The 27881-nt window shown below is 34.8% G+C and overlaps 2 protein-coding genes across 2 annotated transcripts; both read left to right on the top strand.

Moving 5' to 3' along the window:
• Positions 1–79: 79 nt before the first annotated feature.
• LOC128228472 (uncharacterized) lies at positions 80–13909 on the top strand. The gene is made up of 13 exons (XM_052939795.1): positions 80–117; positions 2084–2188; positions 2965–3112; positions 3727–3888; positions 4236–4281; positions 4842–5066; positions 5795–5896; positions 6634–6753; positions 7020–7156; positions 9046–9222; positions 9706–9985; positions 11714–11993; positions 12525–13909. The coding sequence occupies exons 2-13, from the start codon at positions 2100–2102 to the stop codon at positions 12589–12591; spliced, it is 1833 nt and encodes a 610-aa protein (XP_052795755.1). The 5' UTR covers positions 80–117; positions 2084–2099; the 3' UTR covers positions 12592–13909.
• A 2760-nt stretch (positions 13910–16669) lies between these two features.
• On the top strand, positions 16670–26372 carry LOC128226106 (plasminogen-like). The gene is made up of 4 exons (XM_052935996.1): positions 16670–16769; positions 18263–18359; positions 23494–23766; positions 26293–26372. Exons 1-4 carry the CDS (start codon positions 16698–16700, stop codon positions 26370–26372), a joined length of 522 nt encoding a protein of 173 aa, XP_052791956.1. The 5' UTR covers positions 16670–16697.
• Positions 26373–27881: the final 1509 nt, after the last annotated feature.

Here is a 27881-nt window from a genome sequence, read left to right as displayed (position 1 = left end):
CATTCAACATAAAACGAAAAGTAGACGTATATTGAGAAATCAGTTGTGTTCAACCGCACACCGACTTATACACTTTCTAATGCATGCCTCTGCGTGATTGACAACAAAATTTTCGCGGTAATTTTATAACTAACTTTTAGTATTTAGATTGTAATAACAGTTTAAAATTCACACAACACAAACATTGTTATAAAGATATGTTTATTATGTATTTGCAGTTCAATTGTTGAAAAAACGGCTCACGGAACATAGAGAAAGATCTGATTGTAATATATTTTCGCGACATTCATTATGTGCTAGCCTGCAGTCTACAGACTAACAGAGTTACTGTTAAAATAAGCAGGCTAATCCAATGTGGCAAGGTCCTATAATTACCAAAATAATAATCTTTCATTCAAAGGATGTTTCTTATTCCATTTTTAAACTTACTTATTCAAAATTTCAAGTAGGTAACTTAATGTTTTGGTTTGGTATTTGCCATATAACTGAGCTAGGGAATTACATTCTCTTTTAAGATAGGAATGTTGCTTAAAAAAGGAACTGAAGCCAAACAAAAAATCGATGTCATGTCACTTTTATTTTATATGTAATTTGTCTGAACTGAAAACATACATGCCATATTTCTGCAAGGCTTCCCAGGGGATTTTGGTCTGAATTCCAGGGGATTTTGATATTACACCATTTTTACACGACGAATATTTGCACAATATCTGCATTTATAATATAAGAATAAATACAGAAATACACTCAAATTACAATAACTCAAATAGTCATCATGGTCCTTCATGGAATTTCATACTCATAATATTATTGATGCTTTCCACTGTCAACCTTAAGCAAGTTTTGAAAACAAAAATTAATTCCAGGGGATATGGATCCCCCGGTGGGGGAGCAGGGGATGGGTCGAAATTCGGGGGAATTTTCCCGTGCCGGGGGATATGGCATGTATGTGAAAACATACATTTTGGGCAAAATTGCAATGGTGTGCTACATAAATAATGGTTGGGTATAAAAGACTGTCCGGACTGGACCAATGCCGGACCAACGGAATATTTGATTATGATTTACTTAATAATCGTATTTTAAAGCTACGCGCATATAGGTCAATACCAGTCTGACACGATATTGAATAAACAGGCCACTATGTCATATTAAACCTGTGACCATCTAGCTAATTGGCGTGTGAATGGCGTGAAAACAGTAGGCGGATTATTAAAGACGGGAAGGTGGTAGACTGAGGCAATAAGATAATAATTATTTGTATCTTTTTTATGTTTCAAAAACTGTAGTTTATTGTGATTGCAATTTCTCGTTAAAAAAGAATTGTCATTAAATAGCCAGTAATATGTTTTATTTCAAACTCGTCACATTAAAGTTTGACTTTAAAATGGACGTTTCAAATCAGCCTAAAAGTTTTAAATTTCTAAAGATCTTTTGGCACTAAAAACACTGAACACATGGCATTCAACTCGCAATTTTTCCAAAGTCACTCATGGCTTCACTATGAAGAGGTAAACTGCGCTAATTTGCTATTTAAGACATACATTGTGAGACTGCGCAAATATTAATAAATGTTACTAAATGATAATAGTTTTATATCTATCAACTATTTTAACCAAAAAAGCTTTAGATAAAAACATGAAAATAAAACCTGAACACGCACGAAATCGAGTCTTTCAGTGCTTGGAATTTAAAAAAATCTCGACCGTAGGGGACACCCCTCCCGAGCCCACCCCTTCCACGGCCCCAATGTCAATTTCCTTCCTACGCGCCTGTTTATACAGCTTTCTTTTCCTGACCAGAACAGTAATCACCAGAACAGAGATTACTGTCCATTACTGTTGGTCCGGTCCCACCAGTTTTTTTTTATACCCAACCTTAATAATCTCTGTGTGATAATCTGATTAAGAACTGGCTGCTGGCCAAAATGAAGAGTTCAAATCGCAATTTGACCAGTTTATTAGTGACAGATCGCTGTCTTAACTATTTGTGGAGTTTGAGATATTGAGAATCCTGTCTCTGTTGAAAACTGTTTATTTTATTTACATGCATTTTGTAGCATAAACACTTTTATACCTTATAGGAAGGCAAAGAAGAAAATGGCTACAGGGGACCTTCTGAATAATATTCGCAAGATGCGGAAGAAGCTGAAGGATATGAAGTATATGGAAGACATAAATATTTCGGGGTAATATAATTCACTGCAAAGTAAAAATAAGTTACAACAAAATCTTAGTTCTTAATTAAGTATCTCATTATTGATTTTATGCCTGTTTCTTCATTCTCTTCAACATAAAAGTTATATTTTTATATACCATTTAGAATCCTGGCCTTTTTTTTCTAACATAATGTAAAGGGTACACATACTTGAATAGTTCAATAATTGTATTGCTCAACAATCTCATTCAAAAGTACAACAGACTCAAATTGACATCAAATCCATCTTGCAGGGACTTATCATCTACATGTTCTCTTTGAGAATGTTTGCAATCAATCTTTTAAAACTGCATGGAAAAGTCGTCATAAAGTTATGTGAGATACTAAAAGCTATCTGTCAATATAGGCCTAACTGCTAATAGCTATCAGTCCAGTAAGGCCTTTCGGGGGCATTTTTCACATTCCTGTCAGTGTGACCTTTTTTGTTTATTTTTGCATTTTCTGAAATATACTGTACATGCGGTAAATCTATTGAACAAATCCTCAATTTGGTATGGCCTAATAAAAAAATTAGTCAAGGAAATGTGGGTGTTGTGGTCTTTGTCATGTGAAACTTTTTAACCTTCGGCAAAGCTCATTAACAGTTGAGGGATCAGGCGATTTTTTCACTTTCAGTTTGAAATAAAAGAGGTCACTTTAATTTTTTGGAAAACTGCATGACTATAAAGTCCCTAAGAAGTAAAAGTCATTTAATATGTACAAAAAAAATGTAGAACAAACTGTGTTATCCTTTGACAAACCTTTCAGAATCAGCGAAGGTACTGCCACTGCGTACCTGCCTCTGTATCATTTCGCCTTCACCAGTTACTGTCCAGCTGTGGCCGAGCTCATCCTTAGTAAGGACATTGAGCTTTTCGGTAAAACTGATGCCAGGTTCATGGAAGCTGCATATAAGGTAAACCCACCCTGTTTAAGGTAAACTTAGTTTGTGTATGGTAGATAAATTGTAAAATCAAGAGTTTTCCAGTTATTTAATGGGGTCCCAAAATAGCTGTTTATACTAAAAAAATGTTTTGGTGGAGGCAAGTCTGCACAGCAAACTGAAAATGGGTCTCCTTAGCCAGAAGTATGTGTCAAGGCCCCAATTTCTCGAAACTTCTTAAGCTTAACAGGCTTAAGTCGCTTATTTCAATTAGCCAAAATACATACTGAAAATGGATTTTGATAAATGAAAAATGGTTTCTTCTAATTAGCATACAGAATTTTCTTATATAATTTATAAAAACTCTTAAAGAAGTAAATATAAAGCATATTATAGTACAACAAAAATAGTGAGTTTAGCTTAATCCTGTTATAAGAGACTTAAGAAGTTTCGAGAAATTGGGACCAGGACTCATAGGCTGCTTACCATAATTTCAGTATAATATTTTTGCTTACTGTTCTGATATGGTAATTATGATTAAACTTTATTTATTTCATATTCCATCACCATTAAAACTTTGCTTTGAAATTGTAAATTGAGTATTTAAGTAATATGTATTATAGATTTTTAAACCTTTCTTTTTCCAGGTGCTTCGAGACATATTTTCCTACAAACCACCATTAACAAAAGAGCAGTTTTTTGGAAAAGGCTTCATTGAAAGAAAAGTGATTATGTGTACAGACATTCTCGATCTTGTTAAACAGAAAGCTCTCCAGTTAAACCCAGCTTCTAAGAAAACTTCACTAAAGGTAACAATATAATGGCAAGTCATGGAAATAAGACTTCAGAATGAATAAACTAGAGTCCTTGCTAGGTTAGTGATTAGTTCATGGCATAACAAATTATCAACAAGCCATGCTATATAAATCTCGTAATATGCTTCTGTTTGATATAGTTTCCTTTTGACTTAATAGCTTCATAACATGCATGCATGGAGTGGTAGTCATTTTCAAATAAGTTAAATTTTGCTTTAACATGCTTCATGGATATTGTTTTCAACAGGTGGTTTATCTTTAGTCAGTTGTATGATATATGAAAATTATTTGTTTTTAATTGTAACTCCTTTGTCTGCTTTTATTGTAATGTTCTGTTGTAGACTGGTGTGAGGCAAAGTTCTGCTCAGACTTCACGAAGTTCTATTGGTAAGTTTGTTTTATGTTCTTTCCCACAATGCTTAGAATGGTTTTTATTTGAAGAAGAATTAATCCTCATATTGGCAATCCGAGGGTAATGGATTAAAGTCTTTTTTTATAATTTGAGTGAGGGGGTATTTTTAATATTTTATTTTGTTTAGGTGGGGGTGGGGGGTCGATGAACCTGGACCAATTAAGATCTCAAACTTTTTAAAGCCCAAATTTAATCTACTTTGATCTCCATGTATATTAAATACTGTTTTATCAAAATGTTATCTTTAGTGCTTGTTCTGGTTACACATACAGTGAAAGGCTTTACACAATTATTTTTAGAATACTTGAATTTGTTTAGATACATTATTTCCTGTATTGCATACAACCCAATGAAGGCAAAAGTGGTGGAACATTTTATAATGAATCTTTTAATATTGAAGTTGACTTCTGATATAATTTTTGGTAGTAAATTGTATATTGTAATTGTATCTAGAATACAGTTTATGCAAATATATGTGAAAATTACAAGAAGCAAATGTCAAATACAAATATTTTTCAACAATAAAACTGTGCAGGTGTACCAAAGTCGAAGTCTCTATGTGGAAAAGTATCACCAAGGATTGAAGAACGAACATCAAACTCTGCCCGTATCGGGAGGCACAATGCCCCAGCCTCAACACAATCCCACGCCCCCCAGGTGGTCAATGAGCTGATTGCCTCACCAGACATAGAGCCCAGGCGTCACATATCACATGTTTCCCCACAGTCTGTACCAGTACGGCATGTGGCTCAGATGCAAGGTTAGAACTTTTTTATGGGAAATGAAGCACTTTTTTGGCACATCTTTTTAACATTGAAGCTGTTACTTCCTAAAGTTAGTCCCTCAGTCATTGCTATTAGATTCTGAAGTGCAACATTACCATTTGGCTTTAAAAATTGTAATATTCACTATTATGTTTAATCAATCCAACCCACTGGCACCGGATTTTCAATCTCAATCATTTTCTAAAAAAATCAAAAGAAATCTTATAATTCTAAACTAAAAATTATAATAACAAAAATGTTTAAATATGCAATTTGTACTGTACTGTATATTTTGATTTTTAAAAAAATGGTTAAGTGAAAATCTGGTGCCAGTGATCCAACCAAATATATTACTACATCTGGGCTTATAGGCTTGTGCTATGTAATAAGCCAAATTCAGTTTTGTATAGCTACTTAGGGCTGTATTTATATTAACTTACAACCCACCCCAGGAAATTGAGTTGTCCCCCTTTAGAAGTTAATTTAACATATATATAAAAGGTAGGAAAATCAACAGGAATCTCCCCCTTATGATTTTTTTTCATTTGTCCTTCCTGGGGATGGTGTGTTCCTTTAAAAAGGAAAAGCCCTTATCAGGGCAAGTGGGTGACCATGTGAACAGTTGCCACCATGACATGAGTCTTAATGTTATGTTTGCTTTGTGAATGCACAAGAGTAGTATGTATATTTGCATGACATATTATCAAATGTCTGTATTTGGTAGACAAAGCCAGCTCCAGCTACAGCAGTTGGAACTCAGAGGTACAGGGCACAGTAAGACACGTCACCATTAGATCTCCCAGAGAAACACATTTATATTCACCAGGTAAACAATTGCATAAAAATACAGGTATTCAAATAACACCTTTTACAACATTAAAACAAGAATAACTTCCAAGATTTACATGTACACAGATCTTTTTTCTAGGTAATCATTTTCGTGTAATTTTAAAGTTTTCATGTGTCATTAGTTCAAAGGTTATACTTACGCGCAATAGCTGTTAAGGGATGTGATTTTTCTGGTGATTCAGAGAACCTTTTAAGAACCTATTGGTTCCAAAACTCCTAAAAATGAAATTCTGTTTTTTTTATTCAAACAGTTAACTTGTTGCTTTTGGGTTGTTACTTTATTTGTTGTTAGTATTGAAACTTTATTTTGATTCCAATTTGTCGTCAGGACAGACCTCAAGAGGGCTTCTAAAAAGCCCGTTTTGCAGCTGCCGCAGGGTGCTTCACCTCCTTTTGCCTCCATTGGGGACTTATTATGGTTTCAGCTGCCAGGTCAATCACATCTCTGGCTCTTACAAATGTCCTTTATATTGGGTAGTTTATACTGATTGTTAGAGAAGAATTTAAGCATTGGTGATTGAATTTTTAAGGTTTTAAAATAAAGAATTTAAGGCCAAAAATTATATTGATTTTTTGTTCTCTCCAAAAAGAATAGATTTTATCGGAAAGCGGTAGAGCTATAGAGGGCCTCAAAAGCAGTAGATTTTACCGACCATGGGTAGAGTTCACATGTTTGAACTGTTACGGTACATTAAATTTACCAATTTATTTCAGAGTCCAGTACCTCTGAACACAACAATACTCCAGAACTACAGCCAGTTAGAGACTGTTTTAACACACCTAGTATCAAGAAAGTGTGTCCGAAGTTTGTTGAGGTTGTCAGCATTCCTAGAAGTAGGTTATCTGATTAGGAATTATGTTGGTATAGTTTTACGTTTAAACTACCAAGAGTATCAGTACATCTGAGATATACTAAGTATAACCACAAGTGACTTTTATAGCTCTGACAATCAGAATACACACAAATTTGGTTGTTGACCATTTTAAGTTCTGTATTTTAATTTGCTATGAGAATATGTGGTTCATTATTAATCTTTCACAATTTTACCACTAGTAATCAATTAACCAATTTATAAGAACTTTCCAAATATTTTTTCCAGAAATTACATCAGACGGGTATGAGCCAAGCATCCTTGAGATAAGGGCACCAGCCAGTGACTCTGTTCTGCAGGGCCCAGTAGCCTCTCAACAGGAACAGTTGACAGAGGTCACATCACAGGTGGCCTCTTTACAACAGGTAACTTTGGTGTTCTGACGTGATTAATCGTCTTGTATACCTGTGACTGGCAAGGTTGATGGACATTGGTCTGATCTGGTTCCCCCTTATAAACCATAGCCAGGTTAATGGAAGTGTGTCTGATCTGATTCCCCCTTATAAATCATGGCCAGGTTAATGGAAGTGTGTCTGATCTGATTCCCCCTTATCAATCATGGCCAGGTTCATGGAAGTGTGTCTGATCTGATTCCCTCTCATAAACCATGGCCAGGTTAATGAAAGTGTGTCTGATCTGATTCCCCCTTATAAATCATGGCCAGGTTATTGGAAGTGTGTCTGATCTGATTCCCCCTTATAAATCATGGCCAGGTTATTGGAAGTGTGTCTGATCTGATTCCCCCTTATAAGCCATGGCCAGGTTAATGGAAGTGTGTCTGATCTGATTCCCCCTTATAAATCATGGCCAGGTTAATGGAAGTGTGTCTGATCTGATTCCCCCTTATAAATCATGGCCAGGTTAATGGAAGTGTGTCTGATCTGATTCCTCCTTATAAATCATGGCCAGGTTAATGGAAGTATGTCTGATCTGATTCCCCCTTATAAACCATGGCCAGGTTAATGGAAGTGTGTCTGATCTGATTCCCCCTTATAAACCATGGCCAGGTTAATGGAAGTGTGCCTGATCTGATTCCCCCTTATAAACCATGGTCAGGTTAATGGAAGTGTGTCTGATCTGATTCCCCCTTATAAAGGTCAGGTTAATGGAAGTGTGTCTGATCTGATTCCCCCTTATAAACCATGGCCAGGTTAATGGAAGTATGTCTGATCTGATTCCCCCTTATAAACCATGGCCAGGTTAATGAAAGTGTGTCTGATCTGATTCCCCCATAAAAATCATGGCCAGGTTAATGGACATGGGTCTGATCTGATTCCTCATTATAGACTGTGGCTAAGTTGATTAACACAGCTCTGATCTGATTCCCCCTTAAAGGCCGTGGCCAGGTTAATTGACATGGGTCTGATCTGATTTCCGCTTACAGACTGCGGCCAGGTTTGATGAATGTGGGTCTGATCTGTGCAATATATCATACATGCCATATCCCCCGGCGGGGGAAAAAATCCTCCGGAATTTCGATCCATCCCCCGAACTTCCGGCGGGAGATAAAAAATCCCCCGGAATTTAAATATTTTTTTTTAATTTTTTTTTTTAATTTTACATCAAGCAATAATGACCAAGTCAAACCACAGTATGTGAGTGAAACTCTCCAAAAGTAAACTTTTACAACAAGTGATCAATTAATTTGGAGTAATTATCAAAGGCAAAGAAATATTACTCTTTTGGAAGGAAGAAATTAATAATATTTATTCTATTCTCTTATTGTCTGAAAGTCATCAAAGCTGATAGAATTAAGCACAATTTTTTTAAAGACTTTGGAGGAAGGTAAATGTAATTTAATTGTCTCGAAAACATATTTTTCCAATGACATATTTTGTTCTGCAAGTGCATTACAGTATGACATGACAGTTTATCATAAAAATATGATAAATCATGACATGAAATAATTCAGTATAATGAAAAAGTTAAGAGGTTTTCAAAGCAAACTATCTGTGAATACATTTTTTCATACTTGCGTCTAAAAATACTTTAAAATTTCGCCAACTTAGACCTGCTAAAAAAATCCCCCTGAATACAACAAAAATCCCCCTGAATTTTCAGCCTTTTGAACAAATCCCCCTGAATGGTCTCCAGAAAATATGGCATGTATGAATATATGTACATGTAACAAGTTTCCAAAGTCACTGTTGGTGATCAAATCAAACCAACACTAAATATTAATAAATAATTAATGCTGCATCATACCTAGGTTATAGTATGTCGGCATTCCCAATATTGATTTTACCCTTTACAGACTGTGAGCAATTTGATGACAAATGTCCAGTCTCAGCTGGAGATGCTACATGAGGTGGGCGTGTCTGGGGGCGGAGACCAAGTGACCCATCAACTGGACAAAGTCATTGCACAGCTCACCTCACTGGCGGCTAGGATGACCCTCGTTGAAAACAGGGTCTCCATTATAGAGGCCAAGGTAAGTGGTCAAGGGTTACACTTGGAGGCAGAAAGTGGTAAAATATTAAACTGAAATAATTTTCAGTTCTAATTAACATGTTGAGCTTGATTATAATATCACTTTGAGCAAGATGTATATCACTTAAAGAACATTTATTTGCTCATCTAATTTTTGAAGAAAAAAATATGGAGGGTTATTGTCATAGCCTTGGGGTTGCCAGCATCCTTATTTTGCAAAACTTAAACGGTGGCCATAACTTAAAAAAACACACTTTTGCATCAATCCAAATGAAACTTAGTATTCATGTTGCCAGAGACAATTTGCCCATATTAAGCAAAGCCTATATCTCTGGCTTTGATAATTGCTTAGTAATGCCCCCTTTTAAAAGCAATAATTAAGTAGTTTTCATTATTGAATTTAAGTCGTCACATTTACAAACTTTTGTTCATAAATGTTAAGAAATAACCTGCGAAAGTTTATTTAGGATTCATTTCAATTCAGTTGGAAACAGTGCATGGATCAGGAGACACAGCCCTTATAACTCCTCAAAATATACATAGAGGTAGGCGAAATCCTGCTGCCGAAGCTGAGGGCGGTGCAAACAGGGGTAGGGAAAATCATTTAGGCAATTATGATGAGCCTAACAGTACCCTTATGTCTGAGGCCACAGGAGGGAGCCAGCCTTCTGCTCTCAATATGGCCTGGGGAGATTCGGACAACCAAGAAGCAGGACTTCAAAATGTCAACTCTCCACTGTTTGAAGGTCCGGGGTCTTCATTTGGTAGGTCACAGTTGCTTTTTGAATTGCATCAATTTAATTGTTGATGTAAATGTTAAAACAAATGTAGTGCAGAACCTATGTTTTATTTTTAGCTCGACTATTCAAAAAATAAGGACAGCTATACTACTAACCCTAGCGTCGACGTCAAACCTTGGTTTTGCATGTTAGCACCTTTAAATCATTATCTCAGTAAATACATCATTTATTGCATTGAAACTTTGGATATGTATTTCCAACTATCTCACCTACTGAATTAATAAGGTTAGGTAACACCTTTTTTAATATAATGCAAATTATGGGCTTTATGTCTGACTTAGAAAATAATTCTGGTTAAAGTTTTGCATGTAAGCACACATAGGTTAATATCTCAGCAACGACTTGATGAATTGCATTGAGACTTTATACAATGGTACTCAACCATCAAATCTACTTAAATAAACCAAGTAAGATAACTCTAGTTTGCATTAAATTCAAATAATGGCCCTTTTTTATTCCACATAGAAATTCTGGTTAAGTAAGGTTTTGCATGTAATCATTTTTTAGTCAATACCTTAGCAAATACATCATGTATTTCATTGTAACTTTATACACTGGCTCCCAACCATTCAACTTTCTTAATTAATTAATATAACTTTATCTGGCATATTATCTTTTTGCCCCTTTATTATGTGATTTATAAAGTATCATTAAGTTTGCAGTGTTCCATGCATGTTTCGCCAAATCTTTTCAATCCTTACACTGAAAAGTGGCAGAATAGTCAAGCCCGTTGTCTCTGTGACAGCTCTTGTTTAGAATTGTTGTGGTTTTAAACTTAAAAATACAATTTAAGGGTGTTTAGTTTATACTCAATTCTTCTAGCATGATTGTGTCAAAGGCTGATAGCTTATAGAATCACTCTTGAGTCTCTGTTTCCTGGTTAGAAACCAGTGCTGGTGTCCATTTTTAGAGGCCATGAGAAAGTACCCCTAGTGGGGATCAAACCCACAACCTCTTGGGTGAGGTGGACATCTATTCCACTAGACCACTCTCTCCCACCTTAAGGCTATTTCCAAAGGCTTATGTCATTTGAAACATTATCTTTCTAGTTCAACATTAAATTTTTATGCCCCCACAAAGTGGCGGCATATAGGGTTGCCCTTGTCCGTACGTACGTCTGTCTGTCTGTACGTACGTACGTCCCGAAGATTGTTTCCGATCTAATTCTTGAAAACCGTTTGTCCAATCCTCACCAAACTTTAAACACATGTTTGTGACCATAATATCTTGATCAAGTTCGATAGTCATGGAAATCGCTTTAGTCATTTAGGAGTTACGGTCCTTTTTTGCCAAAAATACTTCAAAAATATATGTTTCCAATCTAATTCTTGAAAACTGTTTGTCCAATCCTCACCAAACTTTAAACACATGTTTGTGACCATAATATCTTGATCAAGTTCGATAGTCATGGAAATCGCTTTAGTCATTTAGGAGTTACGGCCCTTTTTTGCCAAAAATACTTCAAAAATATATGTTTCCAATCTAATTCTTGAAAAGTATGTGTCCAATGTGGATCCAACAAGTTTTTTCCTGCCTGAATGGCGCCATATAACCTATACAGTCTTGCGATGCCGTAAAACCCAACTCAACTCAACTTATCCTATATGTGCAGATTATCCTGAATAATCATTATTATCCATGTAAACATTATACAGTTTTGGTAAAAAGTGACCCATGTATTTATTTTTGCAGCTGCAGAATTGAAGTCCCTGCCATACAGTCAAAAGTTAGAATCTTTGCGACAACAGCACAATTCAGACATCTCTTTGAACTACTCCCCAATACGCAAGATGACCAATGGCATTGCAGGACAGTTGGTTTCAGCCAATGAGGACACTTTTGCAATGGAAACAGAGGACGATGCTCGCCGTTCCAGTACTCCTACTCTCGCGGGAACACTCACAGACAGCAGTCTCCATTTTGACTGCTCTCATATTGAGACAAAGGATATGGCTGCCAGGATCAATGACATGTAAGCATTCGGGTTGTTTAACAATATATGCGGAATGGGTTGACCGTTACATCTAAATATTTTCCTTTAGCTGCATATCTATTTAAACTGTTGGGAATGTTTTATATTTATATTAACATCATTTATCATAATAATGATAATAAATTTGATATTGATTTTGTTTGTCAGAAAGGTTTGTTGAAAGGAAAGCTTATTGTATATATGCAGCCCAAGTGGTTAATTATCCCCCGCCTAATCGAAGGTTTCGGGAGGGGGATATTGTTTTGGCGTTGTCCGTCATTCCGTCCGTCCGGTACCATATCTTGGTAGGCATTGATCAGAAAATGTTCAAACTTGGTCAGAATGTTCCCCTTGATCAAATCTGGACCACTTGTTTATATTTTAATCAAATAGTAAGGTATCAATGTATATATATCATAACATATAAGCATTGCACTGCATATATATGCAACATACATACTTAAAGAACTGTTCAACTCATGCTGATTATCCCTTTGAAAAGTTCTGAACCAGTATTGTTCTTCTATTTAGGATGAAAGAGACCATGAAAATGATCCAACCTTGCCAGCAGAAACTAGATGGTGCAAATGGACAGTAGAAGAGAACCAACCTGGTCAGCAGAAACTAGATGGTGCAAATGGACAAGAGAGGGGAACCGACCTGGTCAGCAGGAACTAGAAAGAGCTAATGGACAGGAGACGTAGAATGATGAGAAAATTATAATATTGAGAGAATGATCTTTATCGACTGTAATCTGGAAAAGGTGCCTAAAAGTTGTTACCTAGTCTACGCATGCCTATTTGCCAGGTACATGGTACTGGTAATGAAGCACTCTTTGAACTTTTTGCTTTGAAGTTGAACTTGTTCATGAGGCAACATGTAATATGACAAAGTACAGCTGTTTTGAAATGCAAATAATTTTGAGGACTTTTTTTGGATAAAACTATAAATAAAGGTTTGTTTAATTCTCCGAACTTTAACAAAATGCAATCATACCATTTTGTTGTTATCTGCATATCATATGCTTTAAAACATTGTCAAAAAATTGACAATTGTTTTGAAGTTTGAATATTATGCATGTATAGCCATTCATAATTGTGGATAATTTAATGACTTACACTGGTCGAAAAAACTCTCAAAGTCACTCTTTTTCTCTCAGAAATATGTTATTAAACTACTTTAGCCATGTTTTAAGGATGAAAGAGACAGAAATCATTTTATATTAGAGTTTAGACAAAATATAGTCAAGCTAATATTTACATAAAACATTCTTTAAAGGCCAGTTTAAATTTACATTTATGACAGTGAAAAATGTTGTTTAATCAGTTATAGTATATCATGTTTGTTAATTGAGACCAGCTTTTATACGTATAATCGTATAATACTGTGTTATACATTTATGTTATGTTTCTATATTCATATAGGAATTTCCAATATCAGTAAGGACATTTTTTACCTTTAAACAAGAACTTTCTTTATTTATCATGAAGGATGTTGACATCATTGGTGTGTCAGTTTTTGTATGTAGAATGTACAAAGTTTGCAAAATTTTAACCAAATAAAATTTTTGGTTGAAAATCTCATTAAAACCATAAATTTAGAGTAGAATTTCAAGAAATACGCCAATGTATTTTACATTGAACAAATTCACAAAGATTTTCCACAACATTTCATCTTTTTATGTTGAGATGCGGCAAATTTTTAGAACAGCCCTCAGAATTTTGTCAACACAACTTTGCAAAACACATGCATTTAAAGCAACACATTTATCGCTTAAGATACTCTATTCAATTGAAGGTGTCTATCTGACTTTTGTAAAACAATATGCATTATTTATATGTTTATTTATTTATTACATCTGTTTCATCGATTTTGTGATTATATTGTTAAATGTATGTAAATTAGTTGATGCAAAGAAATATGATACTGTTTGTTTGTTATTTTACTGAAACAAAAATAAAAAGGATTTATCTATGATCTCTTAAAAGCTGTACTCTCACAGATTGAATGTTTTGACAACTTTTTTGTCTTTGAACAGCCAATTTATGCTAAAATGTATGGAAACCAGTCATATAAGACTGCTGACAAAGAATAAGATCGCAGATTTTTATATTTAAGTTCAAAATTGATGTTTTATGCATTTCTATTAAACCATTAGTAATGCTTTTGGTCATAAAACATTAATTTTCTTATGGAAATACGAAAATCTACGATCTGATCTTTTGGTAACAATATTCTATCATTGGTTTGCAGATATTTTCGCAATAGCTTACTTATTCCAAGACAAAAAATAAAATAAAAAGTTGTAGAAAGGTAAATCTGTGAGAGTGCAGCTTGAACAGCCCTGGTTGTACAAATTACTGCATGGAGATTGCTGGGACTAAAATGAAACAAAAATGCGGTCCATGTAACATATTCTATAGCACTTATAATCTATTTATATCCATCCGGTGGTTTAGCTTTTGAGTATGAAGATGACATGCTTTACAATTGTTATTGTGTCTTTATCTGTTATTGGTCAAAGTTTTTACCTATCCCGGCCTGGGCGCATGTGAGTTTGATTTATGGTCACCAAGCCGGACAAATGGGTTTCCTCCTGGTACTCCAGTTTCCCCCTCATCACAAGACCACACTCGCATAAAATCGTGCCAACGAGAGTGATTAATCATGTTAATATAATGTTGTAATAACTTGTTCCACATTCGTTGTAACAAGTTTAAACAAAATTTAACTAAAGACTAAAGAAGTCAAAGTATCATCAGAACCATGGTGGACTAGGCATCGTGCAAAAAAACACAAAAACCCATCCAAAACTTGACATGAACTAAGAACACTTGTTACCAATGTCAAACGTGTGTCAATGTTTAAAACTGGCTTTCATAAATATGCAGTTATTCTCCTAGAGTGGCTTGAAGTAAAAAAGTATTATATGATTGACTACATTGTTTATAAAGCTTATTACCTGACAGCACTATTTTAGTCACAACCTCATACATTTTAGATGCACACTTAAAGGGTTTCAACAGAATACAACTGGCAACATGGCACATATCGCCCATATATTAGCAGGTTGATGATGTCGGGTGCATTAGAACAATTGACATTGGAATTTTAAGTACAAAGAGACAATAACTGAATGATGTGTGGTAAATATCCTGTCAGGTACTCCGGACAAAAGCTATGCATAGTTAATAAAAGCAACAGTGGATGATTGAACATAATAAAAGTATTCTACTTATGATTGTAGTCAAATCAACCTAGCCTGAGACAAAGTCTTTTAAGCCATTGAACAATGAGCTGTTTTGCATGGCTCAACCTGGGTTATATTGTCTGCCCATATGCTCGATTTTGTGAACTCAAAGCAACATTTTCTGAGTTTTCGAATGATATATCAAAGTGATCAGTTAAGATATGAACTTTAAAGTTTTATTGATATAATGATAAAAAAGAAAATAACAAATAAAACAAAACACTATCTTCAGTAGAATTCGAACCTTGGTGTGCATTCTGGGACCATGTGTCCAGTACATCTAGTTACATGTACTCCGAGAGGTGTTATGTAAGATATAAACACATTTTAAAAACAACATTGAATTGTTCATTGTTGGGAAATGAAAAGCGTTCAAGAGGCCTAATTCAACCATTTCGATTATTATCTGCGATCTGATCTTTCATCACTGGTTTTCAGATAATTACGCAAAAATTTGCTAATTCCAAGACAAAAAATGAAAAAGTTGGAAATACGGAAAATCTGTGAGAGTGCACCTTTAATTAAAACACGAATACATTTAATTGTCCAGAAATTATAGAATACACAGGCATCAACCAGAAACTGGATCAATTCGAATTAAATTCAATAAGAACATATTCCCTTAAAACAGCTTGTTATAGACACCGATGTATATTATCAAGGCAATGTGTAGCCTTATTATCAGATGCTCATCTCTAATGCTGCCGATTTTTCTAGGCTTAAAGCGGCACTCTCACAGATATGCCGTTTTTAAAACTTTTTTTATTTTTTGTCTTGGACAGAGCAAATTTTTGCGTAAATATCTGCAAACCAATGATAAAAGATTGCTGACAAAAGATCAGATCGCAGATTTTCATATTTCTGTTCGAAAATTAATGTTTATGGCTTAAACCGTTACTAACGGTTTAAGAAAAAAGCATTAAACATCATTGTTGTTCTTAAATATAAAAATATGCGATCTAATTCTTTGTCAACAGTCTTATATAACTGGTTTCCATACGTTTTCGCAAAAATTGGCTCGTTCCAAGATAAAAAATAAGAGTTGTCAAAACGTTCAACCTGTGAGAGTGCAGCTTTAAATCCGAAGAACTATTTGTCTTTATTGATTGGTTTGTCCTTAGGCACTTCTCGAAATTTGTCCACAGTTAAGTTAAATCAAATTATGTTATGTCCTTATATAAATATTTAACCATCACATTGATGAAATCAACCAGTGGCTAATATCAGATATTTGCGATTGGTCGATATTTCCAATAAAATATCATAAGAGTAGCTGTTAACAAAATCGCAATAGGATAAATAACCATACTTGTTTGTACTACCATTGCTGCAAATTTAACTAAAAGATTTTGTATTTTTTTCCATTTAAAACAAAATCTCTTGACGGAAGGATGATGTACATCGCACGGAGGATTCTGTCATTGTTTGGATATTTTGTTAATGTTTTGCATGTGATGGCAGGAACAACGGCGGTGAAATTCTCGGGACCGGGACTTCCAAACCTTCCCTACAACCAAGACAAAAGTGTAAGAATAATAATATAAATTTCAGAACATTAAACAATCATATCATAAGTAGAATTTATAAGAGCGTTTCAAAGGATAATTGTCCTCAATATTTTCCTTAATAGTGTTTTCCTTTATAGTGTTTTCCCTAATAATATTTTCCTTTTATAGTGTTTTCCTTAAAGGTGTTTTCCTTAGTAGTATTTTCCTTTGTAGTGTTTTACGTCGTAGTATTTTCCTTTATAGTGTTTTCCTTAATTGTATTTTCCTTAGTAGTGTCTTCCTTAATAGTGTTTCCTTAGTAGTGTTTTCCTAATAATATTTTGCTTAACAGTGTTTTCCTTAATAGTGGTTTCCTTGATAAAAACTCTTTAAATTTTAAGAGTATTGTTCTTGAAAAGATACATTTTTTTTTGTTGTCTCTTTTCCAAAAACATTTCAAAATAATAAACTGAACCATTTTTTTCTCTCCATTTCTACTGTAATTTTTATTTTTGCGAACAAAACACAGAAGTTTTCAAATTAATTATGTATGGTTTTGGTTTAAGATCAAGGAATTATTATTTTACTTACTACCGAATAAAACATGCGAGCTCATATTCCAGCCATGATTTATGTTGTATTATGTGACAAAGCTTGGACCAATCCTACTCCTAGGTCAAAGTATGTTTTGTTATAATTCCATATTTCAGTATTTAAGAAGTAAAACAGATATTTTTCACCCCAAAGACGCAAAAATCCTGAAAACTGTCTTAGCGATACTTTTTTATAATTCCTGCAAAATCTTGTTTAAATAATGTTTTCATGGACATCAACGTTTCAACACATTTTTCTTAACAACATCTCTACGGTTTGAATGAGCATTTAATGCTATTTCAGCCACATAAGGCAAACCTTGTTTTCTTAAAAAAAAGGTTGCGCGCTTTTTTCTTGAATGACTGTTTCACCATTGACTATGTGCTTATGCTCCGTTTTATTACATACGGAACCATATACATGTGTTTCTAGACGAGCCACGAACACAATCGTAACTTCTATCCTTTTATACATGTGAATGTTATACATCGACACCGTAGGTTCAACTTTTTCATGATTTTATTTGAGTTAACACAATTTGGGGGGGGGGGGGGCGGAGAAAATGGCGGGTGGGGATAAAACCTAGCAATTCATTTAAGTTGCCTTATTACGTATAGTTCCTACTTCTTTTCACGTAATTCTTATCTATTAATACTTAAATGGTTCTTATCCAAGTTATTCGATTCCCGTTGCGAGCAGTTTCGTTTTCTTCCTTACAGTCATTGCTGCCATGGTACTTAGTACCGATATGTGCATTTACTTGTGTGCCAATGTGAATGGACAGCAATTAACATTCCGCTTGTTTTTATTTTCTAAAATACTGGGTAGGTGACAAAATTTTGTATAACGAATTGGCTAACACAGCTCTTGCAATGTAATGCCCTTCCAACTAATTAATGTATTCATACGGAAATTCGATTGTGCTTATTTATTTTCAGTTTATCATCAAGGAAATATCAACTCCTTCCAAAATAGAATGTGCAGCTCAATGTTCGGCACATGGAGGATGTTCAGCAATCATGTTCAAAACCGCAGGTAGTGTATTCAAGACTGTTTAAAAATTTGAAAGTGCTAATTTTCAGGAAGTATAGCGAAGTCCTTTAAACAATTGAAAAGTTAAGTTTTTCAAGTAGTATATCGAAGTATTTAAAAAAAGTATCAAAGAAATTCAAGTTATAAGAATGTTCCATCCTATAAGTAGTGTGTCGAAAACAAGCAGTTAGAATATTGAAACCTTTATGTAGTATATAAAAACGTAAGTACTTAGAATGTTCAAGTCTTCAGGCAGTATATCAAATATGTTAAAGCGCTACTAATGTTCAAGTCTTCAGGCAGTATATCAAATATATTTAAGCGTTTCTAGTGTTCAAGTCTTAATGCAGTATATCAGATACATTTAAGCACTTATAATGTTCAAGTCTTCATGCAGTATATAAAATATATTGAAGCACTTATAATGTTCAAGTCTGCAGACAGTATATCATGGACAATTTTGCACTTATGATGTTCAAGCCAGTCTTTAGGTAATATAATAAAGACACATACGCTATAATGTTCAATTCTTCTGAGTCAATATATCAAAACCCATAAGCTCTTATAATGTTTAAGTATTGAGGCAGTATATCAAAACGCATAAGCACTTAGATTGTTTAAGTCTCCAGGCAGTATATTAAAGACATTTAAGCATGAAGAAAGTTGAAGTATCATATATATTTAATCACCTAGAATGTAAGTATCCGGGCATTGTAGCAAAGATTTTTAAGTTTTTTAGAATGTCCAAGTATTCAGTCACTGAAAGCACTTCAAGTAGAATGTCCGAGTCTTCAGTCAGAGAAAGAACTTCAAGTAGAATGTCTGAGTTTTCAGTTAGAGAAAGCACTTCAAATAGAATGTACCAGTCTTCAGTCAGAGAAAACACTTCAAGTAGAATGTCTGAGTTTTCAGTTAGAGAAAGCACTTCAAATAGAATGTACCAGTCTTCAGTCAGAGAAAGCACTTCAAATAGAATGTCCAAGTCTTCAGCCAGTGAAAACACTTCATGAATGTGCAAGTTTGTGTAGCAAAGACATTTAATACTTATTTAGTTCACGTATCCATGTTCGCAGTTGGCGACAAGTTATGATGATATCTGTTTCTATAAACACCAGATAGACACACATTTAAATTCAAAAAAAATGTTTCAAATTGCTCTACTTACGATTTTCGGCGATGAATATCTTATTTATACTTTCGATGACGTCTTAATTCGTTACAGGTTTATTTACACGTTGAAACGACTCTTATAAACTGGAAAATAACAACTGTTGGGGAAAACATTTTGTGGACCGTATGCAAGTAATCCAAATCGTTAGTAGTAGTGAAATTACGTTGAGTAAGCTTGACCCATGGGAAAATGTGTATGAATCGTAAAAGTTAGGAACAAGATTAGGCCGTGCACACAGAAAGCTATTAATACCATAGGGGCTGGGATAATTGAAATGGGTTTTCCAATCAGTGTTGATAAGGTTTGTTGAAGTATTGGTATATTTGAGTCAATAACGACGTTTTTTGAAAGAAATCAGTTAAGGTAACTTTCTAATAAAGTGTTTAATAAGTATTTAATTGAGACTACATTTTGAAACCAATCAACGAAAGAGCCCTTATAATATGTTCAGTATGAGTGAAAGTCCATTGAAAGTAAAATAATCAATATCTTATTTTTAGCTCCTTGAAATCTGAAAACGATATATAAAGGAATATAAAAAGGAAGATTATAAGTATCTTCCATGGCCGAAGATAGGTTCATTCCGACACGAGCGTAGGGTGTTTTGCGGAAACGAGGTTTACCTGCAAAACACCCAATCGTAACAACTCGGCCATCTCCGGCAAGCTGAGATACTAGCCGAGGAGTTCCGATTGCAAAACACCCTGCGCGAGGGTTGGGATGAACCTATCTTACACGAGCGGCTATGGTGGATGCTTTTTCTCCCACCTCATTTAAAACAAAATTAAGTAAAAATGTATTTTTTGCAGGAACTCTTTGGTACGTAGTGGTTGTCATGGATATGCGCGCAGTGATACAGATTATGTTTAATTAATTAGCATTCTAAATATTGCCACACGACAAGGTTTCTATGATGCTACAGACGACAGTCTTCAACAGGGGCGGTAATTAAAAAATACAATGTGATGGCTATTTAAAAGGAGTGAGTTCCATACTGGTATTTGCTTTATCTTTGCCCGTGGGCAAGATAAGAATTTCTAGCATGATTAAATTGTTGGATCTACTTATCTGAGGTGGAAGAAAAAACACGTCAATGTATTGGATCAAAGGAACAAACAAAAAACAGAATTTCAGTGTTAATGAGTTAGTTCATTGAACCCTTGAACTATGCAAAACGTTTTAATAGATATAAATTTTGCGTTTCAATGTTAATATGACGGTCATGGTTATGAAAGTCACGATTATGGTCACAAGAGGCGATGACTTCATTAAAAATGTAATAGTGCTACGTTATGCCAATAACTTATGGTCACGAGCAACACATATCGAGACAAAACATTGGTTTTAAACACATTACTAGGTTCATTTAATATTATAATTACTTAAAAAACGTTATTGCGTCTATTGTTGTGGAAACAAGTGTACCAAAAAGCACTTGTCCGCTTGATTCCCTCTTGGAAATGAAGGTTTAAAAATATTTACCATAATCAATGATCCGATTTTCGATGAAAGTCACCATTATGATCACAAGTTAATAATTAATAATGTAATAGCGCTACGTTATGCCCGTTACTTATGACCACGAGCAACACATATCGAGACAAAACATTGTTTTTTAACAATTGACCTGTTGCATTTAATATCATAATTCTTTGACTTAAAATACGTTATTTTGCTAATAGGTTTGACAACAATTTAACCAAAACACACGTGTCTGCTTGATTCCGCTAAATTAATGTAAACAGTTGAAATGAATGCCAAAAATATTTACCAAAATCAATGACCCGTTTTTCTATACAAGTTTGGAAAATACGTCTAAATTCGAATTTTCCAGACCAACTTGTGCTTGTCCCTCAATGACTTGTTTTAAAAAAGTTAAATTTACGCTTATTGGGGACATTAATGGATACCAATCACACGTAAACCATTCAAAAACTTCTTAATCACCATGAGCGACTAAGTAGCAAAATAAAATAAAATATTTCAATCAGATAATTATTATTATTATTATTGTTATTATTTTTATTATTATTATTTTTATTATAATTATAATTATTATTATTTATTGACTCGCCTAGGACAAAGACCAACTAAAATTTCATTTGTTATTGTTGACATACTTCTTTTCATACATCATTGTATACATATTAAGGATATAAATGCATAAGATCGAATTCAGTTGCAAATTAAGTTTTTGGGATAGTTTGATAATTCGAAATCGGATAGCCTCGCTAGGATCGTTCGACACCATAGCTGAGACCCAGAAGAAAAATTCCAAGCGGCCAGTTCCGAGCCCCAGCGCGCGGTTATGAATGGCACTGAACTTGTTATGTATTTGGGATTTGAGAACCACCGCACACAGGCCTACGCTACCACTGGCGGCCTACTAGTACTACCATAAACTATTGTTTGTATTATCATGTATATATGCCCCAATACAACTACTACAACGGGGACTGTACACGACCAATTTTGACAAATCCCGTCATTCTGTATTATCGTGCATACAGGCAATGCAACTACTACGACACGTCTGTAAACCGACACAACCACATGTGTGTCGACACAACCACACTGCACAAAACATTCGTCTATGCTTGTATCCAAAATATATAGACGGGGAACCTACATGGGCGTGTCTACTCGCCACATGTGTGTCACTGCACAAAACATTCGTCTATGCTTGTATCCAAATTATATAGACAGGGGAACCTACATGGGCGTGTCTACTCGAACGAACAACAACCCACGCCCCATGAAAACCAAGTTAAACCTTGGTAAATTGCAAATCCCGGCCAGGATGTTAAACCTTGACTCAGGACAGCAAACCACCCAGGGTAGCGAGTGAATTTTGCACTTCGTTATCTAGTCATATAATGCCATCGTTAATGCGCCTTAGGGCTCGAATCTGACCACAAAGAATTTTCCGCCACGAATAAATATCAATTTATTCAAAAACTTAAAGTTTAGAGTTCTTAGTCACCATGAGCCACTACGTAGCAAAATAAAAGAAAATATTTCAATCAGATAATTGTTATTATTTTTATTATTATTATTATTATTATTATTATTATTATTATTATTATTATTATTATTATTAGAATAGTATCATTATTATTATTATTATTATTATTATTATTATTATTATTATTATTATTATTATTATTATTATTATTATTATTATTATTAACTGACCAATGAAGTAAATGATGTAAATAATGAATGACCATAAGCTTAACTTAAGTTGAATATTTGACAAGCTTAGATAAATTATTTAATAAATATATGTTTTAAAAATAATCGAACTACTTCTACTGATATACCGGCGTCCATCCGAAGTTGTTTTCGATGGAAAATGGCCGAGGAGGTCCGAATTAACCGTTTGATCTTTGTATCATCGAACTAGACCTTATACGCAAATTTCAGGTACAAAATTAGTGTCTGTAGCTCATATCGTTATATACAAGGTATTCATTCCTACTCATAAAAATTCTTTAACCATATTCACATCTGTCTTGCCTTTTAAACATGGACACTGATCGTTCTGATTAAATGATATTCATATCTGTGTTGCCTTTTAGATATGGACACTGATCTTTCTGATTTAATGATATTCATATCTGTGTTGCCTTTTAGACATGGACGGTGAGCGTTCTGATTTAACCATATTCATATCTGTGTTGCCTTTTAGACATGGACGGTGAGCGTTCTGATTTAACGATATTCATATATGTGTTGCCTTTTAAACATGGACGGTGAGCGTTCTGATTTAACGATATTCATATCTGTGTTGCCCTTTAGATATGGACGGTGAGCGTTCTGATTTAACCATATCCATATCTGTGTTGCCTTTTAGACATGGACGGTGAGCGTTCTGATTTAACGTTATTCATATATGTGTTGCCCTTTAGATATGGACGGAGAGCGTTATGATTTTACAATAGCCATATCTGGGTTGTCTTTTAGACATGGACGGCGAGCGTTGTATCAGTACGGCGAGTTACCTGGACTACACTGGTAAATGGAACATCACGTTCAATGGAAAAACCTGTCAAAGATGGGACACAAACTCTCCCCATTATCATGGCCTGGGGCCAACATATCTGCCCGAAAACTCGATGGCAGATGCCGAGAACTACTGCAGAGACCCGGATTTGTCCGGCTATTTGTGGTGTTACACCACTGATCCTAGTGATAGGTGGCAGGGATGCAATATATGGAAGTGTTTCACGTCAAACAGTAAGTGATGTCATGTTTATTTACATGTATAGCTGGACGGCTATATTGACTGTGCACTTGTGAATAGTTTTGCCGTCCATGTGAGCCGTTACAATATAACATCTTATCCGATTTTAGTCGTTATCTTAGTGTCATAGTTTTATTATTGGGCTACATATTTGGGTGAAATGAACTTAAGTCAGTATCAAACATGACTACAAAGATAGAGAACGTAAAACTATCCATGCATTGCCATTTGTGAGGTTTTACCAGATTTAAAATAATTGAAGTTACAACTTCTATCGTTAACCTATATTGAAGCGGTTCCCTGGCCCCAATATTAGAAAAAAACTCATTGTACAACAAACAGACATTGTATGATACAAACCAGGGGGGTCCAACGTAATTTATTTCTGCGGAAGCTTACGTAAGGGAAATGTTAGATGCGGAACAGAATGGCGGTTTGTGAACGCATTTTGTTTTCGGAGGATATTTTGACCTAGGAAGTAAGTTTATATCACTTTTATCGCAATATGAATACGCCTACCCAGCGACCAGACGCGTAAGCTTCTCAAGGTTGTTTAGGGAGCCATTAACAAAACAGTTATTGAATGTATAAGCTAAACGATTGCTTGTTTACAAAGTGAAAATAGAAAATTGTGTTACTTGAAACTGCGTTTTAGTCAAAAGGTACAATTCTTTTACCTATTTTAGCTATATAATATTTTATTTACATTTTTGTTTCGTATTTAATATTTTCCTCACTTAAGATTTCGCAAAAAAATACGTTGGACCCCCTGCAAACTCCTGTATGTTTTCACTCTTTTTAAACAGTGTCACGTATTTTCTTATAGAATATGTTGTTCAAAATCATTCCAAAGAAAACAATCTAGATCAAAACAAAACCGTGTAGTATTTGTTAAAAAATAGTTGTACCGAGTTACGATTTCTCCGTAGAATATTTACTTATTAACATTTTAATATGTTTTAAATCATTTTTATTACTGATATGTTTATCTAAATGGGGCCAATGGACATATGTTAAGGTGTGTTTTTGCCGTTCATTGCTGTGGATATCTTTAATACTTGATATACCAGCATTAAATATGATAATCATCGATCAATCTCCCTTTCTATACCATGTAGTCATTTTTATGGACGTGCTTCATTTATTGAATTGGCAATGCCAGTTGATTTTTAAAATTAAGAAATAGTTAGATGAGGTCATCTAACTGAATTAGAATGCAAACTCATCGGCTGACACATTGTCAACGCAAAATCTGACACAAGGATTTTGTAATAGTTAGATGACAGGAAGTGAGCGTAGTTTACGAGCCTTTTCTTAATCAATAAGATACGACTTCAGGTCATCTAACTGACTTAGAATGCAATCTCATTGACTGATACATTATTAACGCTGTTTCTGATGCAAGTAGTGTGTGTCGGATGAGTAACAGTAGACGGACCATTAAAACCCCAAGAAAGTTTAAATTCTTAATAATCTAGCCTAGTACTTAATGATTGCCTATGTGCAATTGCACTGGCTGTAATTGTAGGTTGTACTAAAAAGATTGCAATGCTTTCTTCATGACACGTTCAAAATTTTGGCCAGTGTATGCGATATTTACATTTATTTAATAACATCTTTATTAAAGTATCATAGGTTCATCCCGAGACGAGCGTAGGGTGTTTTGCGCAAACACCCTGCGAGTGGGTTGGCATGAACCTATCTTACACGAGCGGCTATGGTAGATGCTTTTACTCCCACCTCAGTTAAACAAAATTAAGTAAAATGTATTTTTTGCTGGAACTCTCTTGAGCGTAGTGACAATAAATGCGTATGTATATGTGATAGTTGTCATGGATATGCGCGCAGTGATTCAGATTATGTTAATAGTCAAATCGGTCTTTAAACAGTTGAGAGCAAAGTGAGGCATTATTTCTTGAAAGGTGCGTGAAATCCTTTATATGGTGCATTTGAAGCGAAATGTAATTACTCAGCATTCTAAATATTGCCACAAGACAAGGTTTCTATGATGATACAGACATAAGTCTTCAACAAGGGAGGTAATTACAATGTAGGGTACTTGTTTTTACTTTGCCCGTGGGCAAGATTAGAATTTCTAGCATGGTTAATATTTTGGATCTACTTGTTTGAGGTGGGAGAAAACGTCTTGTATTAGACAACGATTGTATTAGACAACGATTTCTATGATAAAATGGCAAATACAAGTACATGTATATCATATTTCTTTCAAGCAACCTCATTATTTAAAGGTGGCTTAAATGTACGAAATTAGACTATTGGTGTGCGAAAAAATATCGAATGATGAACTGTATGTAGCAACGAGTGTAATTATAATATACCATGATATAGCTAATGCATTCGGGTAAGTTTCAGGAACACAGGTCTTTCCTCATATCAACATGCATACGCAATTAATGTTTGGGTGGAAAAAGACGAGTTATCTCCGTATTTTAGTTGTATGTTTTTAACTGCAATAATATGATACACGCAACACATTGCATTTTTATGACTTGTTTCAGACAATTGCAGACTGTACAGTTCCTACACGCAGTCGGTGGAAAATGTTCAGGGCTACGGGTATTACTCTGCGACTCCCTGAGCTGCATCCAGCTATACTTCCTTATTATTGTTAAGTGTTAAGGTCTTTAAAATAAGATTCATTTTATTGCAAAAGATGTAAGAAACAAATTTGTCTCTTATTTACAAAAACTATTTATTCAATGGAGTTATCTTCAATATTTTTTCAAGTAGATTGTTGTTTTGTTCTATGCATGGCAGGATTTTCCGTTTTAATGTCATCTTTTGACTGATAATAATAATACAGTTTTACAGCGCGTTCAAAACAAGAAGATAATGATGGATATACTACCATTTCAATAAAACAGTTGAATTAACACTGAGTTATGCTGCAGACGACAAACTCAATATATTTATTTACCTGCATAATTATGAAAATAGACCATTTGGAACTCCTCGGCTATTTTCTACCAAAAACAACGTCGGATGTTTACCAGTACATCAGCATAAGTAGTTCGTAAATTTGTGAATTATTTTACCAGTTCGTTGAATAGAAACCAAATAAACAACATTGACATTTCCTAAGTTTTACTTCTGCATAATAAATATCATAAACGTATAATGGCCTTGCTATATAATAACTGCAATTGGTACAACAGCTTAACAAACAAAAATAAAAGGATTGGCAAAATATGGCCGTGAGAACGAACGGACTCCATGATAGGTCATAGTGACACACGCCTGGAAGTCCGAATGGAAAAGAACCACGCAAGCCGAGAGAGGCTAGGCTGAGCCGTTGTATTAATGTATATTCAAAGTGTACTCTATAAATACTATAGTGTCCTATGATATGCCCGTGCTGGAATAGACTGTTTGGCAAAATGCGACAACCCAGCAACTACGGTCTACGTGCAAATGCTCCACCCAAAAGCAACTGCAAAGCCCGCAATATACCCGCAATCTCCTAGCAACGCAACAATGCAACCCACAATTGCCAACAGCTAATGCAACATCCGCAATATATCTCCGCAATCTCACGGCAACGCAACGCAATGCAACGCAACAACGCAACCACCCGGGACGGGACGCCATGTACTAGGACGTTCCCGGCCTTGAGCAACAGACATGCAACAGACTCCTTAAGAACTTGTTATTCCAGCAACGGGATAATAAACGTTATCTATATCTATATTCATCCTAATTAATTGATTTTAGTTTATAATTCCCAATTTCACATGTATAGCCCTCTTGTTGCTTCCCATACAGAGTGATAACTAGCACCGAGGTGCTCGATCAAGGTAAAAGGTCTAAACAAGCCAAATACATCTAAATCATAAATTATATACGTATGCATTTTTAAATAGAAATGGATGACAGCCTAGCCAGCTCTCGGCTTGCGATTTTTTTCCCGCCACAAAATTGTTAAACAATTTCCCCCCAAAAAATATGTGTATAAAATTATACGTAATGCATTATCGAATCCATTAAAGTGTCAAGATAAAATCCAATCCCCCAGGCAGCCGAGATGTACTCTATCCGGGCGGAAAACCCCGATCTTCGTGTGAAATATCTACGTTGAGTAACCCATAGG

This window comes from Mya arenaria, chromosome 3, assembly GCF_026914265.1.
Source record: "Mya arenaria isolate MELC-2E11 chromosome 3, ASM2691426v1".
Classification (NCBI taxonomy): domain Eukaryota; kingdom Metazoa; phylum Mollusca; class Bivalvia; order Myida; family Myidae; genus Mya; species Mya arenaria.
This window is presented reverse-complemented; position numbering and strand designations above follow the sequence as displayed.

Bases quoted from the DNA above. Each gene is read 5' to 3' on its own strand.
- LOC128228472 (XM_052939795.1), top strand. From the start codon at position 2,100: ATGGCTACAGGGGACCTTCTGAATAATATTCGCAAGATGCGGAAGAAG. The intron at 3,889-4,235 runs GTAACAATATAA...GTTCTGTTGTAG, and splicing joins CTAAGAAAACTTCACTAAAG to ACTGGTGTGAGGCAAAGTTC. The intron at 5,067-5,794 runs GTTAGAACTTTT...TGTATTTGGTAG, and splicing joins GCATGTGGCTCAGATGCAAG to ACAAAGCCAGCTCCAGCTAC.
- LOC128226106 (XM_052935996.1), top strand. From the start codon at position 16,698: ATGGCAGGAACAACGGCGGTGAAATTCTCGGGACCGGGACTTCCAAAC. The intron at 16,770-18,262 runs GTAAGAATAATA...ATTTATTTTCAG, and splicing joins CCTACAACCAAGACAAAAGT to TTTATCATCAAGGAAATATC. The intron at 18,360-23,493 runs GTAGTGTATTCA...GTTGTCTTTTAG, and splicing joins AATCATGTTCAAAACCGCAG to ACATGGACGGCGAGCGTTGT.